Genomic DNA, 15024 nt, shown 5'->3' with positions numbered 1-15024 from the left:
TAGCAAAAGAAACATAACAGAGGTTAATATTTTGTGTGTCAAACACTGAAAACATGTTACAGCAGAGATAAAGACTTCAATGTAAGAAGTTAATTCAATAAATGTTTGTGTATTTTTAAATTTAAAGGGACTGTTTGTAACTTCTTACACGTTACAGACTCCAACACAAACTACAGTGAAGCACCAAAACCTCTTGGTTGTATCTAGTGAAGCTGTTAAACAGTGTTGGCCGCGGTCGGAGGACGCGGGGGAGACCGTAGCTTTGGTCTCCAGGACCGGAGTCTCTGCTCCTCTGCTCCTCTGCCTGCCTTCACTCACACACCACGCTCCTTCTCTCTCTCTCTCTCTCTCTCCACCTCTCACGTGCATGCTGCTCACTCCACACTGCAGAAGAGTTAGTTTAGCTCTGAGAATATCTAGTGAATGTTCAGTGGACGTTTGTGCAGAAATAACTGCTGCAGCTCCTCCAGACCAACAGAGGTTTCCCGTGTCTTGTGAAGTGACGGGGCTCCGCAGAGAGAAACGTTATCGTCTCCGACCCTCGTTCATGTCTGTAGAGCGAGCACAAGCAGGACGCTGACTTTTGTACGGCCACAGGTGTCGCTGTTAACAAGCAATTTCTGATTCTTACAAACAGTCCCTTTAAGATCAAAAAGGACGTCTTGCATTTAGACAACATTTGAAATTTGTCCTGTGAAAACTGTGAAAACAAAACTTGAAGCAGTCTAATCGTTAAATCATTAAATCTCAAACCAAAGGAAAGATTGTGTACATGTTTGGAGTTAAGTGCATAACTAATGAGCTATTTTGGTTTCAGTGTTGTGCTTATGATTGTATGTGAGCTGTATGTCATGAGAGCAAATGTGAAGATAATTAGAAACATTGTGGAAAACAAATAATTATTTTCAAAAATAGACCAGTTGCTCTTCTCCACCTGTTCAAGTGATTTTTATAATATTAAAAACTGGAAGTATAAAGTTACTTATACAAAATTTGTGCAAAAAGCCGTTATAGACCAACTGACATCAGAGAAAACACACTTTGGCACACATCACAAAGGCAAATGTCCCCGTCCCTCACGCTGCTGCCGTTAAACCTTCTGCCACCGCCGGGAGGAGGGAGAGCCGATCTGAAGGCCGGCGAAGAACACCTGGTAACGGTGCTTCCACATGATGAAGGCACCGACGGCACACACCAGCGCCTGGGCCAGGTTCAGCAAGATCTGGATCAGGAAGTACAGCGCGAGCGTCCCGGTGATCACCCCGCAGTCGCTGACTCCCGCGTAGGTGAAGGTGCGGGCTATCGGGTCGTTTCGATCCAGCGTGCACACGCAGTCCTCTCCCGCCGGCTCGCACCAGAAGCTGCTGGTCTGTGTGTAGTGGTGTCCAGCGAACGACAGAGCCAGCAGTGAAATGACCAGGCCGATGGTACACAGGATGAAGTACAGGAGCTGTAGAGGGCAGAGGACAGGTCAGAGGTCACGCACTAGGGATGCACCGATACCGATACCAGTGTCGGGTATCGGGTCCGATACTGTGCTCATGTACTCGTACTCGCAAAACGGCTCCGATACAACGGCACCGATACCACTTTACAGCAGCGTGACGTTAACCTCTCGTCACCATCTTTCGGGTCCCCGACGGTGCGGGCGAGACGAGCCGGTGGTGCGCCCGACCCCACTGGGCCGGGATCCCACCTCAGCCGGTGCACGTCGGCCCTCACTTTCATTGTGCCACAGGGTTTTGCTTGCACCCTCTGACTCGCGTGTGCGTTAGACTCCTTGGTCCGTGTTTCAAGACGGGTCGGGTGGGTTGCCGACAACGCCACAGACCCCTGGCGCCTTTTATGTGGAGCGAGCCCTGCGCTGGCGGCACGACGCGGTTGGGGTGCACTGAGGACAGTCCGCCCCGGTCAACAGTCGCACCGGGAGCAGGGGGCCCCGTTCCTCTCCGGCGGGGAGAGAGGGCGCAGCGAGCCCTTTGTCCACGGTGTGGCGAGGTCCGAGCGGGGAGCGCTGTAAAGCTGTTGCCCCGGGAAGCACCTTCGCCCCGAGCTTTCCAAGCCGACCTAGAGCCGGTGGCGGCGCACCGCCTCGTATGCGGGACTCCCCAGCCTGCCGTGTGTCGCTCACACCCTCCAGCTGGCTGTTAACGAGGGTATTTTGGCACAGAGAAGTACTTGTATTGGTACTCGGTATCGGCAAGAACCAAAATGTAAGTACTTGTACTCGGTCTGATTAAAAAGTGGTATCGGTGCATCCCTATCACGCACGTTTACCTCCAAAGCTTTGATTAGAGAAGGTGTTCTTGGCTCCTGCTTTAGTCTGTTGTCTCATGATTAACCCAGAGTGCCAGAACTGTAGCTTTAGAGACAGACGTGCTGGCTCAGTGCCGATGGCAAGTTGAATTCAAAGAGATTACCCACAATGCTACAAGGCCAGGCCTGACCCTCAGAGTAGGAGCCCAGCTCTTAGCACAGAGGAGGAGAGACACGGCACATGCAAGACTGCCCCGCAGCTACAGACGCTTCCCACCTTCAGTGCACGTCCTGTCTGTGTGAGTATGGCGAACAGCAGAGAGCAGCTAAAAATACTGTTGTAATATGCGACAGAGGCTTTGTGTTGTTTATGCAATCGCACAATCTCAATAACACTAAACCTTCATCTTAATCCTTCGCTTATATAACAGGAGCTCTCATTCGCCGGTGTGTTTTGCTCTCAGTTACATGCTGCTTATGGCATTAGAGAAGTGATGAGCGCCGCCTGATTTGAAATGTTCATTTAGGAACAGCTGTGAGATCTGGAGTACGGTCGGTTACATGGAAATGTACGTACAGCAAGTACATCGACGAGTACTACGTTTATGTACTTCACTAATCGGAGATGATGTGAGACAGAAAGGAGTCAACGCTCATATAGTTGTTGTTTATGGTCCTCATTGTGTCCTGGAACACTTTTTAGAGAGCGCATACAAACTCAAAGAACTAACGTTTGAGAAACTGAGCATCCTGAAGCAATAAATAATCATTTAAAAGAGTTATCAGAGAGTATGGGACCGTCATCTGACAACATAGTAACTCAACAGAAAGGTCTCCCGTTACAGCACATTTTATACTCACTCCACTTGTTCCTAAATAAATAAACAAACTGACTGTAAAGCTATAAACTAAAAAATGAATATAGTAAGGCCGTTATGGCATTAATAAATTAAAGCACATTTGTTTTTTCAGGGCCGGAGCACCGCTGGCTAATTGCAGCTGTTCTGACAAACACATTATTAACTGTTTTAAAAGGAGTACTTTATTTTTGATACAACAGTACTTATGGATCATAAAGCGTGTGTGTGTGGGGGGGGGGATTAAGATTGCAAACACAACACTGAGGAGTTGACATTTTAACCCACAGAACTCTTGTAAATGTATTTACTGCAGTGCGACAGAACGACTGTCATATTTATTTATGAGAAAGAATTATGCATCATTTCAATAACAACTTCTTATGAGAGCGTTTAATATCTTCAAAGTCTGCTTTGTAAACTTTGTATATTAAGATGTAAATTAAGAAAGTCCCTGTTATTTTGGTGAGTCAGACAGACTGATGGTATTTAAAACTACACAATATACATACACGCTTGGAATTGGCTTTGCAAATTAGCCGCACTTCTTAAGGCGAAATACTATTGAAGTGTTGTGAGAGCTGCTCTTCACGGCGTCTGTAGGCTACATATTTCAACCTGGTATGCAGAGAGGAAAAAAAAAAGAGGATGCTGCTTTCAAGGACCGGCTTCTCAGTTAGCAAACAATGGTGGACTGATTCTAATTGCCTTGGAATTCCAACTGCATATGTTGTACGGCTAATTAAGCTGTACAATCACGTCGGATTAATGAATGAACTCATTCACTCATAGGAATCCCCACAGAGATCTTTTAAACAAGGAATGCAGTTAAATGCCTTTCTCTCTCTACGGTTGCTGCTCCTTAAGAACAGAACAGTCATCTAACAATTACAGTATCTCATCTGATCATACCTTTTACTGCAACTAAGATTCTACTACAAACCTCTGATCAACTTCAAAGAGACATATTGTGCATTTAAAGCTGCAGTAGGCAGAATGTTTTTGTCCTCATTGAGCAAAAACTCCATAATAACCTTTCAGCATATTATAATAGACTTCTGCTCCTCCTCATGGCTCTGTTTTCAGGCTTTAGAACATCTAGCCCGTGACGGGAGACTTTGACCAATCACAGGGCATTTCATTGAGAGAGCGTTCCTATTGGCTGTTTATTCAACGGAGGCATCTGTCAATCACTCGCAAACTCCGATCGTACGGTCAAACTGGGCAGCGCTGATCAAATATGAATTAATATTCTGTTACTTTAATGCCTATTTCTCTCCTCAGATGTTCTCAGAATCATCTTGTAGTGCACGGTTTAGTTTCTAAATGAGCCTCCATATTTTTTTCCGGTTTGAAAGCTGGGAGCAGCAGCCAACGGAGGGAGAGCGTTCGTCCAATCAGGAGCTGAGTGTCTTGTTTCTAGTGACAGCCCACCAAACGTCCAATGCTGGGAAGTGGCGCGTCCCCTCGTGATAAAAAACGCCCTGGTGGACACGTACCATCAGGATACAGTGACCGTTTTATAAAAATAACTTTTTATAATCATGTTTGCTCCAACCTCCCCTACTGCTGCTTTAATAGAGGAACCTGATTTGACTCCGTACATGACATCACAGATTGTCATTCACAGACTGACTTGTTCACTTTCACTTCTGCAAACAAGGTGTCAAACAGGACGTATACAGTAGACTCTCACCTTGACGATGAATTGAGAAGACGTCCTCTCATCGGGGACGTAGGTGATACAGTACAGGATGAAGCCCACGATGGAAACCAAACACAGCTGCAACAACACATCAGACAATATTTGACATATTTCCATTAGATTCACTCATATCAGGACAATGCAAATATCAACATAATACTCTGAATGCAATCAACCCATGCACTTAGCATATGTATCTTGTTGCTATTACTGTGTGTGATGTACAGTATGTGTGGTAGATACAGTATAGAAACAAGTATTCTAGAAAGTATTTTGTGCCCAGGTTTCAGGGGTGTCTCTTAATATTGCATGATTCAGCACTAAGCTGTCATCTGATTACATTACTCTCTCTCTCTCTCTCTCTCTCTCTCTCTCTCTCTCTCTCTCTCTCTCTCTCACACAGACACACTCACTCTCTATCTCTTCAGTGCGATTGGAGTCTTGTGACTGGCGTGCAGCATCTTATTTAAATGTTTTTCTCAGGTTCTTAAGCACTCAGGATTCTCTGAAAAGTTCTCGATGACCTCAGTGTTTTTCACTTGGCTGAATCTCGTGAGGATCTACCTCGGGATGTTGGTGCTCATGTTTTTGAGAGCAGATGGCATCTGTGATAAGCTAGGATAGGATCCAAACCGGAAAAAAACACTTTTTTTTTTCTTCTATCACCAAAATTTGACCTTAAATCGTTTTTTAAAAATTATAATGATGAGCAAAATACACATTTCTTTTTGTTTTATATTACATATGTCACAGAGACAGTTAATCATTGTTCACTTAGAAATCATGTAAAAACTGCAAACAACCATTAAACAGTATCACTAACTTGCACTTGAACTGACACTTCAATTGCTTTTAGCATGTTACATGTCATCTGTCAACACACTTAAACTTTCTGTAGCACTTCAAATTACATTTCAATTGCTTTCATGGTTTACAGGTCAGCTGGCATCAACCAGTCATCTCTTACTCTTCATATACAACTTCAACTGCCCTCATTTCTTACTTTTCAACTGACACTTCAACTGCTTTCAGTGCTTACATGTCCACTGACATTTCAGTTGCTTTCATGGCTAAGACATTTCAGCTTACTTCCTCTCTAACATTTCAGCTGATGACGCAACTTCCAACAAGATTTACAGTAAACTGAGATTTCACGTTTTCAGAGCTTACAGTTCGACTGCTTTCAGCTCCAACACTGACACGTCAACAACACTTTAGTTGCTTTCATGGCTAAGACATTTCAGCTTACTTCATCTCTAACATTTCAGCTGATGACTCAACTTCCAACAAGACTTAAACTGAGATTTCACATGTTTTCAGAGCTTACAGTTCAACTATTTCAGCAGTCGACGTCACTTTAGTTACTTTCATGGCTAGTTACTTTCATCAACTGACATTAGAGTTATCTCTTACAGTTCAGCTGCTTTTGCTTGTTCTGACCTGAGAAAAAAAGAAACTTTCAGTTCATTCTGCAGCCACTAGTTGGAGCTGATTGCGTTTTGTGTGATTCAGGCCTTATATTGACCTTTGAACCCTGGAGGAGGCCATTTGGTTTCCTTGCACTCCCTGGGTGGGCAGCCGAGGAGCTGTGTGGTCACAACATCTACATCCATCTACTTCTGGAATCAAGCATTGCCTGTAAGTACCGTTTTTATAAGATGTCTATATTTGTGTCAATGTTTGAGTGGATGTCTATGTTAGGCCATGTTTCTTTGTGTTCTATGCACTAGTTATTGTTCACCGTGTAACCTGCTCCTGTTGATGGCTTTCAGCTGGTAGCCAGATATATCAGATAGGCTTCATAATACATGATGGAAATGTATGTTAATGAGGCTTCTCTTACTCATTGTTACCTCCACCAAGGCCGAAGGTCTATGCAGGAGGCTGTGTTTTCACCGGCGTTGGTTTGTTGGTTTGTTTGGAGGATTACTCAAAAAGTCCATGATGGATTTGAATGACATGTTTTGGAGGGGTGGGGGGGGTGGCACAATGAACAATCCATTAGATTTTGGTGGCGATCCGGATCATGATCCAGCTTCAGGAATTTGTTTTTATAACTCCACTCAGCATGTGCATTGACACCACAGGCTTTAAGACATGCGCAGTGTAACTGATGACGCGTTCATGAAACCTGCCTTGGCGGAGGTCTGCGCTCTCCGAGTGCACTTCTAGTTTCCTTTATTTTCTATCTTCATGTCAGTTTTACTCCAGTCTCATACTGTCGATACTAAACGGTGATGGTGCTGTGCAATGAATCCTTCATTCTTTGACTGCAACGTGTTGAAGGAGTCATCTGTCTGTTGACTCTTTGCGAGGGCAGAACATTACTCCTCAACTGTTAGCCAACTACCTTCAGCGCTTACATACAAGCTGACAACTTCCTAAAGGGCTCAAACTGAATTTTCATCTGCTTTCAGCAGTTACATTTGAACTCTTAACACTTAAACTGACACCTGTCAACGCTTACACTCTAGTACCTCAACTTTAACTTTAACTAACACCTCAACTCCTTTAAAGTTACAATCTTAAAAAAGTCTCTGTTTTGTTCTCTTTGGTGGATCTTATGAAGATAAGCTGTTATTGTTTTGGATCTAACTTCCCAGAGATCCAAACAGTGTCATTGTGTGGGATTTTTTCACGGGAATGTCACTGCAGACTCCCAGTTCATAATACTGCAACGCAAGAAGAGCTTTCATCAGTGGGCCATAAACGTGTGTTACCTCATTCAGCGATAGAAAGTGACTTAAAGGTCCCACATCGTGCTCATTTTCAGGTTCATGCTTGTATTTAGTGTTTCTACTAGAACATGTTTACATGCTGCAATGTTAAAAAAAACACTTTATTTTCCTCATACTGTCTGTCTGAATATACCTGTATTCACCCTGTCTGAAACGCTCCGTTTTAGTGTATTTCAACGGAATTGCAACGGAATTGCGTTGCTAGGCAACAGCTAGGGTCCATGTTTACTTCCTGTCAGCTGATGTTATTTACATCCACTGTAACAGGAAATAAACTGGGACACATTTAGAATGTTTATGTTTAAAACCGTGTAATGGTCTAAATATTGTATATTTGTGACATCACAAATGGACAGAAATCCAAACGGCTTGTTTCAAACGCACAATTTCTGAATACAGGCTGTGTGTGTTTCTCTGTATATTGAGCGTTTTGATAGTTTAGCAGTGTTTATATAAAGCACTTAAACCTGCTTTATAATATAAAAGACATGAAAATCTCACGTTTTACAATATGGGACCTTTAAAATAAAAATCTTTGAGATTATTACTTTAAATGTATCAACTTAAACTCCAGACAATACTATGTCACGTGCAAAGAGTTCACATTTTAAGATATTTTAAGACCAAATATTCTTTAGAAAACTAAGCCTTTTCTCTTAAATCATGTTTAGATGAAGTGAATTAAATGTGTGGTGTGTGTATGTGCATATGCGTGTGCGTGTGTGTGTGTGTGTGTGTGTGTGTTGATGGTGAGGATAACAAGTTGTAAGCAAGTCCAGAGTACACATCACATTTGTAAATTATAACAAGGTATTTAGATGCTATACTCTCGTGCTCAAAGGTCAAGTTGAGATAGGACATGCTGAGATTGTCTGGCTCGTCTCATCAGGCCAGATGTTGAGGATTTGTTGGACATGCAACAAGAACAACAGAAGGTGCAGGCAGGCTTGTGTGACTGAGATGGAGAGTGTAGATTCAGGTGTGTACGCATTCAGACGAAGATGACAGATGGAGATTTATTAGAACATGACAACATACCGGCGATTTCCCCATGCCTATACGGTGAGCGTCTGGCTCTGAGACAGGCGGGTGAGGGCCGGTGTTGACATGCAGTGAGGTGAAGATGGACAACACGTTGAGGGAGAGGGGGGGTCATGCAGAAGTATCAGGAATGGGAGACTCCATGCAAATGTAGTGGTGAGGATGGAGCTTACAATGATTCCAGCCCAGTGTGGCGTCTCCCTGGCGAGGAGCGAGGGGCTGAGGGCCAACATGAGGAAGGCCACGACTGTGACGGCCACCGCCAACAGCAGCTGGAGCAGGGCGACGAGCAGGGGGAAGCGGCACACTCTGCATTTACGGCCATCCTCTGGCGCCGGGCTTTCATCTCTCCTCTTCTTCGTCTTGCCTTCCTTCTTGTCTGAGGAACCCATTTTATCTTCTTTTCTTTACACTCTTTCTGGACTTTTCCTCTTGCAGTGTTTGGGGTTGCTGAGCCCGCCTGCCGTCTGCCTCTCTCTCTCTCTCTCTCTCTCTCTCTCTCCCTGCCCCTCCCTGCCAAGGCCTCCTCTCACCAGCTCTGCTGCTATTTGGAAACAGAGAAGTACTCTGAACTAATATGGAAAACATTTGGACTGGATTCCAGTGCCACATATAGAGCAGGCAGCATACTGTGGAGGAAAGGAAGAGGAGGGAAAGAGGGGGCAGGAAGTCACAAAGGGGGATTCCAACATACGACTGTGATGCTGATTTCACTTTAACACTAAAGACAAGAAAGAGGAAAGTACAGAAGCATATCAGCAGGTAGGAGTTAATGAAAAGCCAGCACAGAGAGCAGGTCACACTTCATCTGAGAGCCGGAGTGATTGGATCATTCTTTGTCAGCACTGTTACACAAGAGAGCCGTACGCTGCCAGCAAGAGAGTCACATGACGTACAGGAAGGAGTAGTGTGATCATGAGGCATGTGAGGCCATTAGAGCTCCCATTTCACTTCAATGCTCTCAGGAGAGGAACAGGTGTCACCGACGACCACGACAACGTCCCGGAGTCATCTAGGAAAGTTCTGTAATTTGTAAAAAAAGACATATTTTGATGGAAAGTTCTGAATCTTGTTTACTTTCTTTTTGTCACTTTAGTCTTTATTGTTTTTATGCATACACAAATAAAACACAAATATAACGACGGAAACTTGCAACAGTGCTGCAAGGGTTCAGTTTGCAGTACACAGGGTTATTTTTTTATTAAAACATTTTTCAATAACGGTATTGTCAATACAATTATACTTATGTCTTTATTTCTATTCCTAATCAATTTTTTAATCTTGTTTACTTTTATCAGCAATAACAACACAAACTGAGTGATTATTTTTGGGACATTTGATGATTCTTTGGATATTGATTGTTTTCAGACAAAATAAAAAATAAACTAATTTAGCATTTATCAAACAAACCTCTGTCACATTATTGTTTCATATATTCTCATTATGACAAAGAGGCTGTGATGATGATGATGATGAAGGTGGGAGAGCAGCAGCCATGCTGGGATTAATACAGAAACCTCCAGCACGTGTTTGCGCACACAGCTGGGCCGGTGCCATGGTTACTGACAACGCAGCTTTTGAACGACTGGAGAAGTATGAAGAGGTTACCAACAACAACAACACACAGTGACTGACGCGCACGGCGTGCACGCGCACACAACTCGGGATATTTTGTTGTCTCTACTTCAAGTTTAGTTTATTGATCACATACACATTGACATGGCAGTGAGATTCTTTGTTCCTGTTTGTTACTCTCTCATCCCTGTATAATAGACAATCGATCAATCAATTAATCAATTTAATAACAATAATGAAGTAAAATAAAATAATCATTAGAAACATTATAAATATAAGCAGCAACAATAGTTCGATAAAATATGAGGTAAGGAATACATACACTATTATAAAATAAATATCTGAGAATATAAACCCACACGCACGCACACACACACACACACACACACACACATGAACCTTTGTGTTTTATACTTTTACGCATGAGCTGTGTTTTGTTGTGGAGAGATAAAGAAGTTTACAGTTGAAACACACATATTTAATATAATGAACAGAGTGATGGAGGTTCCCTCTAAACTGTCAATGTGTGCAAGTCTGTCTCATTATTTATCAAACTGGATATTAAAGGTCCCATATGGTGCACATTTTCAGGTTCATACTTGTATTTTGTGTTTCTACTAGAACATGTTTACATGCTGTAATGTTAAAAAAACCCATTATTTTCCTCATTCTGTCTGTCTGAATATACCTGTATTCACCCTCTGTCTGAAACGCTCCGTTTTAGCACATTTGGATTGAATTGCAACAGAATTGCATTGGTAGGCAACAGTTTGGGTCCATGTTTACGTCCTGTCAGCTGATGTTATTTACATCCACTGCAACAGGAAATAAACTGGGACCCATTTAGAATGTTTACGTTTAAAACCGTGTAATGGTCTAAATATTGTATATTTGTGACATCACAAATGGACTGAAATCCCAACGGCTTGTTTCAAATGCACAATTTCTGAATAGGGCTGTGTGTATTTCTCCATATGTTGAGCATTATGATACTTTAACAGTATTTATATAAAGCACTTAAACCTGCTTTATAATGTAAAAGACCTGAAAAACTCACTTTTTACGATATGGGACCTTTAATTGTGAAGTTTAAGACGCACATAGACGCATTAATGTGTCTCTCCTCGCGCCCGTGCATGAAAACATCCCGTTTGAGTCTCCAGGTCAGGAGTGTTTGGACTCCATCTCTATAGGAACGGCGGCGGGAGGCTGCTGTTCCACCGAGAGAGAGAGAGAGAGAGCAGCTCTAATTACCGGACACGGTGCTGGTGCAGGCTGCACGTGAGGCTCGGAGGCGCGCGTGCGCTCTAACCACAGCACAGCTTTGCAAAGTGTCAGCTCAGAGCAACTCTAGACATCAGTCTGAAGCGCAGCTCCACTGGACGACACGCACACTCTGCACACCGTGCATCAGCTCACTACAGATAGAGACATCCGTGTGTGTGTGTGGGACGCGGAATAACAAACCGTTCCAACCAAAACAAGCGACAACACCGACCAGCAGCACCGACCACCGACCAGCAGTACCGACCACCGAGCACCAGCAGCAGCAGCAGCATCGGAGGAGTTCGTGATGGATGAAAGAATCCCTCATCTACAGGACAGACAGTTGATGGAGCACGCAGATTTCTTGGGGTGAGTGTCGCTTTTGGCCAAACTCTGTCAAACTCCTGTCTGATAATGTGTTGTGACCAGCTGGAGAATAATAACACTCTGCTCTCTGCTCTCTCCTCTCCTCTCCTCCAGGGTGGACTACTCCTCTCTCTACATGTGCAAATCCAAGAGAGGCATCAAGCGAGAGGACGGCGGGAAGGTGCGTTTAGTTTCTCATCATATCTAGTTTGTTGTTTTCATAAACCAACATGTATGTGTGGAACTCAACAGAATTTACAAATATAATACAGTAACTTTAGTGTTTTCATCCAGTTAACGTTTGTATGTTTTGCCAGCAGGACGCATACAAGTTACCTCACCGGTTGATAGAGAAGAAGAGGAGAGACCGGATCAACGAGTGTATCGGCCAGCTGAAGGATCTGTTACCGGAACATCTCAAGCTGTCGGTGAGTTCATGAAACAACTAAAATGATTTTCTTTTATTGTTCTTTTACATGACATGACATGAGATGTGTTAAACAGCCAACTGAAGCTTCTGTTTCCCTCCTCAGACTCTCGGGCATCTGGAGAAAGCGGTGGTTCTGGAGTTAACACTGAAACATTTAAACGCTCTGACTGCTGTCACCGAGCAGCAGCACCACAAGATCATCGCTCTGCAGAATGGTGAGCTGAACAAAACCCCAATTTATTACTAATGTTTAGCATGCAACTTTATGGGGGGATTTCGGCTCTCTATATGGTGGGCGAATGAGGAAAAAGTACCAAGCAATAATAGATTTGAACAGGTCAAAGATAAGCACAGTTCATAGTGTATGTGTGTAGGTATATAGAGCCTATATTGAATACCATTTTCATGCCTTTATTATTATTAGGATTGCTCTGCAGAATGGTGAGCTGAACAAGTTATTAGGAATGTTTTGCATGCAACTTTATGAGTCCCCATGCAGAGAGAGAGAAAATGTCGATGAATATAAAACAGGTTTCTGGAGGAAAATGCGCATTTTGGGAACAGAATTGTAAAAGGTGCTGCTGACACACGACGGGGGGGGGTTTAATGGTTTAAAGGTTTAATTGTCCTCTTTACAGAATAATAATAATAACGTGTTAATTAATCTGTGAACTGTCTGTTGTTTCGCAGGTGACCGGTCGATGAAACCCTCCATGCACGCGGACCTGGACGCGTTCCAGTCCGGGTTCCAGGCCTGTGCCAAAGAGGTCCTGCAGTACCTGAGTCAGTTTGAGAACTGGACGACGCGCGAGCAGAGGTGCGCGCAACTCATCAGCCACCTTCACAAGGTGCTGGCGCAGGTCCAGTTCCAGCCAGGAACCAGAACCAGCCTCCTCCAGAACCAGAACCAGCACCAGAACCAGGACGCACAGCAGCAGCAGGACTCGCTGAAAGCAGTAGACAGCCAGGCCAACTGCGTCCCGGTCATCCAGAGGACGCTGCAGGGCGGCGGGGAGCTGAACGAGACCGACACGGACACGGACAGCGGGTACGGAGGAGAGGCGGAGAAGAGCGACGGGAAGGAGACGGAATGTGCGCGCAACAGCAGCAGCAAGACGCACGGAGCCAAGGCTGTGAAGATCAAGCAAGAGTTTGGAGATGATCGACCTGCAAAGAAACCAAAGATGAGCTGGCCTGGTACCGGGTCAGGTACCGGGTCTGGTACCGGGTCTGGTACCGGACCGGTGGGTTCGGACTCCTCCAGACCAGACCTGGCCTTCATGAACTCTCTGATGGGAATAAGCAGTGTTGGTGTTGGCCAGCAGACTCCTATCTGCATGCCTTTCTACTTCATCAACCCTTCATCTTACATGCCTTTATTCGACAAGAGCAACCTGGAGAAGTGCATGTACCCGGCCGCGGCCCTCACGCACCCGTTCCCATGGTTATACCCCGCCGCGCACGCGTCTGCTGCTGCCGCTGCTGCTGCAGGTTTCCCGGGACTGTCTGTGCACTTTGCATCCTCTCCTCCTCCTCAGCAGCAGAAAGACGACTGCCTCAGTCCAGACAGCGACGAGTCTCACGAGGCTGAGCTGAGTTCACCTGAGGAGCGCGAGGAAAGTCCCGCGAGTGACGACGGAGAGGAGGACGATGACGTATCCGACGACAGACAGAACAGCCCGCGCGCTCAAGTGTCTGCGTGTCAAACGTGCTAATCTGTCTGTGTGTGTGTGTGTCACCTGTCCGCGTGCGTTCTGCTGAGGAGTTTCTGTTAAAAACGAGGTTTCACAGAAGAGTTCATATTCTAATATCTGTCATTGAAACATGAGGACAGGTGTGTGACTGCGCGTGCCTTTTGCACTTCTCAATCTAAATGATGAATCGACAATGATTGACGTTAATAAACTGGCTGTGTTGTGCTGGAAGTAGTTTTTTATCCTCTTTGATAAAAGTATTTTGAAGTGGCAGCATTGGTGCCAACACTTTGAGTACTTCACAACAATATCAGAGAGTCTCTGTGGATGGATGAAGATGACCTCTGTCAAGGTGGTTCAGAGCTTTGGCTTCACTCTGACTGTAAATATTAATACCTGGAAGACAGTCTGATTCATTAAGATGTTAAATGGGCCTAAAAAAAAAGAAGTGGAAACACCCACAGTACCTCATCCCCAGCTCTTCATGGGGGTGGGCTGATTGACACCATCTCCATTATTAACAATACAAACAACAGCTATAATAATAATAATAATCCATTATGGGAAAGGTTTGATGCCTGATTGCCCTCAACTCATCTGACAGATCTGAGTTTCCTTCACTTGTTTGTTCTTGTGAGGAAAGAAGAGAAGGAACCCTTCATTCCCACCCGAGGCTGCTCGACCAGCATATTGTAGAATGAAGCATCTCAGCAGCGAGATGCAGTGACCTCCTGAACCTCCAGGAAACATTGTAGGATAGCACCTTAATATAGATCTTTGATATTGAATGTACCTGTATTTTCCCAGCTGTTTAAAAAAGTTTCTATGTAGGATGATCTTTACTCTTTGAGACGTAAAGTGCACTTTTTTTCTCTGCTTTTACCCCCCCCCCCCCCCCCCAAAAAAAACAAAACACTCACCTCATCATTTTTGAAAGTCAATCACTGTAGTTCTCTGAGAACCTTTTTATTCTTGTGTTGAGTTGTCTTGAAATAACAAAAAAAAGTCATTTAAACCTGAGAGCAGAGATCCCACCGGCAGTAAAGTGGTGCCAGATTTGACAAACGCTGTTTATTTCTGGCAAAAATGATTCAAA

At 44.2% G+C, this 15024-nt stretch overlaps 2 protein-coding genes across 3 annotated transcripts; one reads left to right on the top strand and one right to left on the bottom strand.

The window, feature by feature from the left end:
- Window positions 1–926: 926 nt before the first annotated feature.
- On the bottom strand, window positions 927–9371 carry sspn (sarcospan (Kras oncogene-associated gene)). The gene is made up of 4 exons (XM_074634279.1): window positions 9056–9371; window positions 8771–9023; window positions 4810–4896; window positions 927–1450 (listed from the first exon to the last, which is right to left on the bottom strand). The coding sequence occupies exons 2-4, from the start codon at window positions 8987–8989 to the stop codon at window positions 1091–1093; spliced, it is 666 nt and encodes a 221-aa protein (XP_074490380.1). The 5' UTR covers window positions 8990–9023; window positions 9056–9371; the 3' UTR covers window positions 927–1090.
- A 2094-nt stretch (window positions 9372–11465) lies between these two features.
- On the top strand, window positions 11466–14821 carry bhlhe41 (basic helix-loop-helix family, member e41). Of its 2 annotated transcripts, none has more exons than XM_074634246.1 (5): window positions 11466–11807; window positions 11919–11985; window positions 12125–12232; window positions 12338–12449; window positions 12925–14821. In XM_074634246.1, the coding sequence occupies exons 1-5, from the start codon at window positions 11746–11748 to the stop codon at window positions 13947–13949; spliced, it is 1374 nt and encodes a 457-aa protein (XP_074490347.1). In that variant the 5' UTR covers window positions 11466–11745; the 3' UTR covers window positions 13950–14821. The 2 variants fall into 2 exon arrangements, with proteins under 2 accessions (XP_074490347.1, XP_074490346.1); XM_074634245.1 differs by having other exon boundaries at window positions 12122–12232.
- The last annotated feature ends 203 nt before the right edge of the window (window positions 14822–15024 follow it).

Source organism: Sebastes fasciatus, chromosome 4, assembly GCF_043250625.1.
Source record: "Sebastes fasciatus isolate fSebFas1 chromosome 4, fSebFas1.pri, whole genome shotgun sequence".
In the NCBI taxonomy this organism is placed as follows: domain Eukaryota; kingdom Metazoa; phylum Chordata; class Actinopteri; order Perciformes; family Sebastidae; genus Sebastes; species Sebastes fasciatus.
Note: the sequence above shows the minus strand (reverse complement) of the source record. Positions and strands in the feature narration are given on the sequence as shown.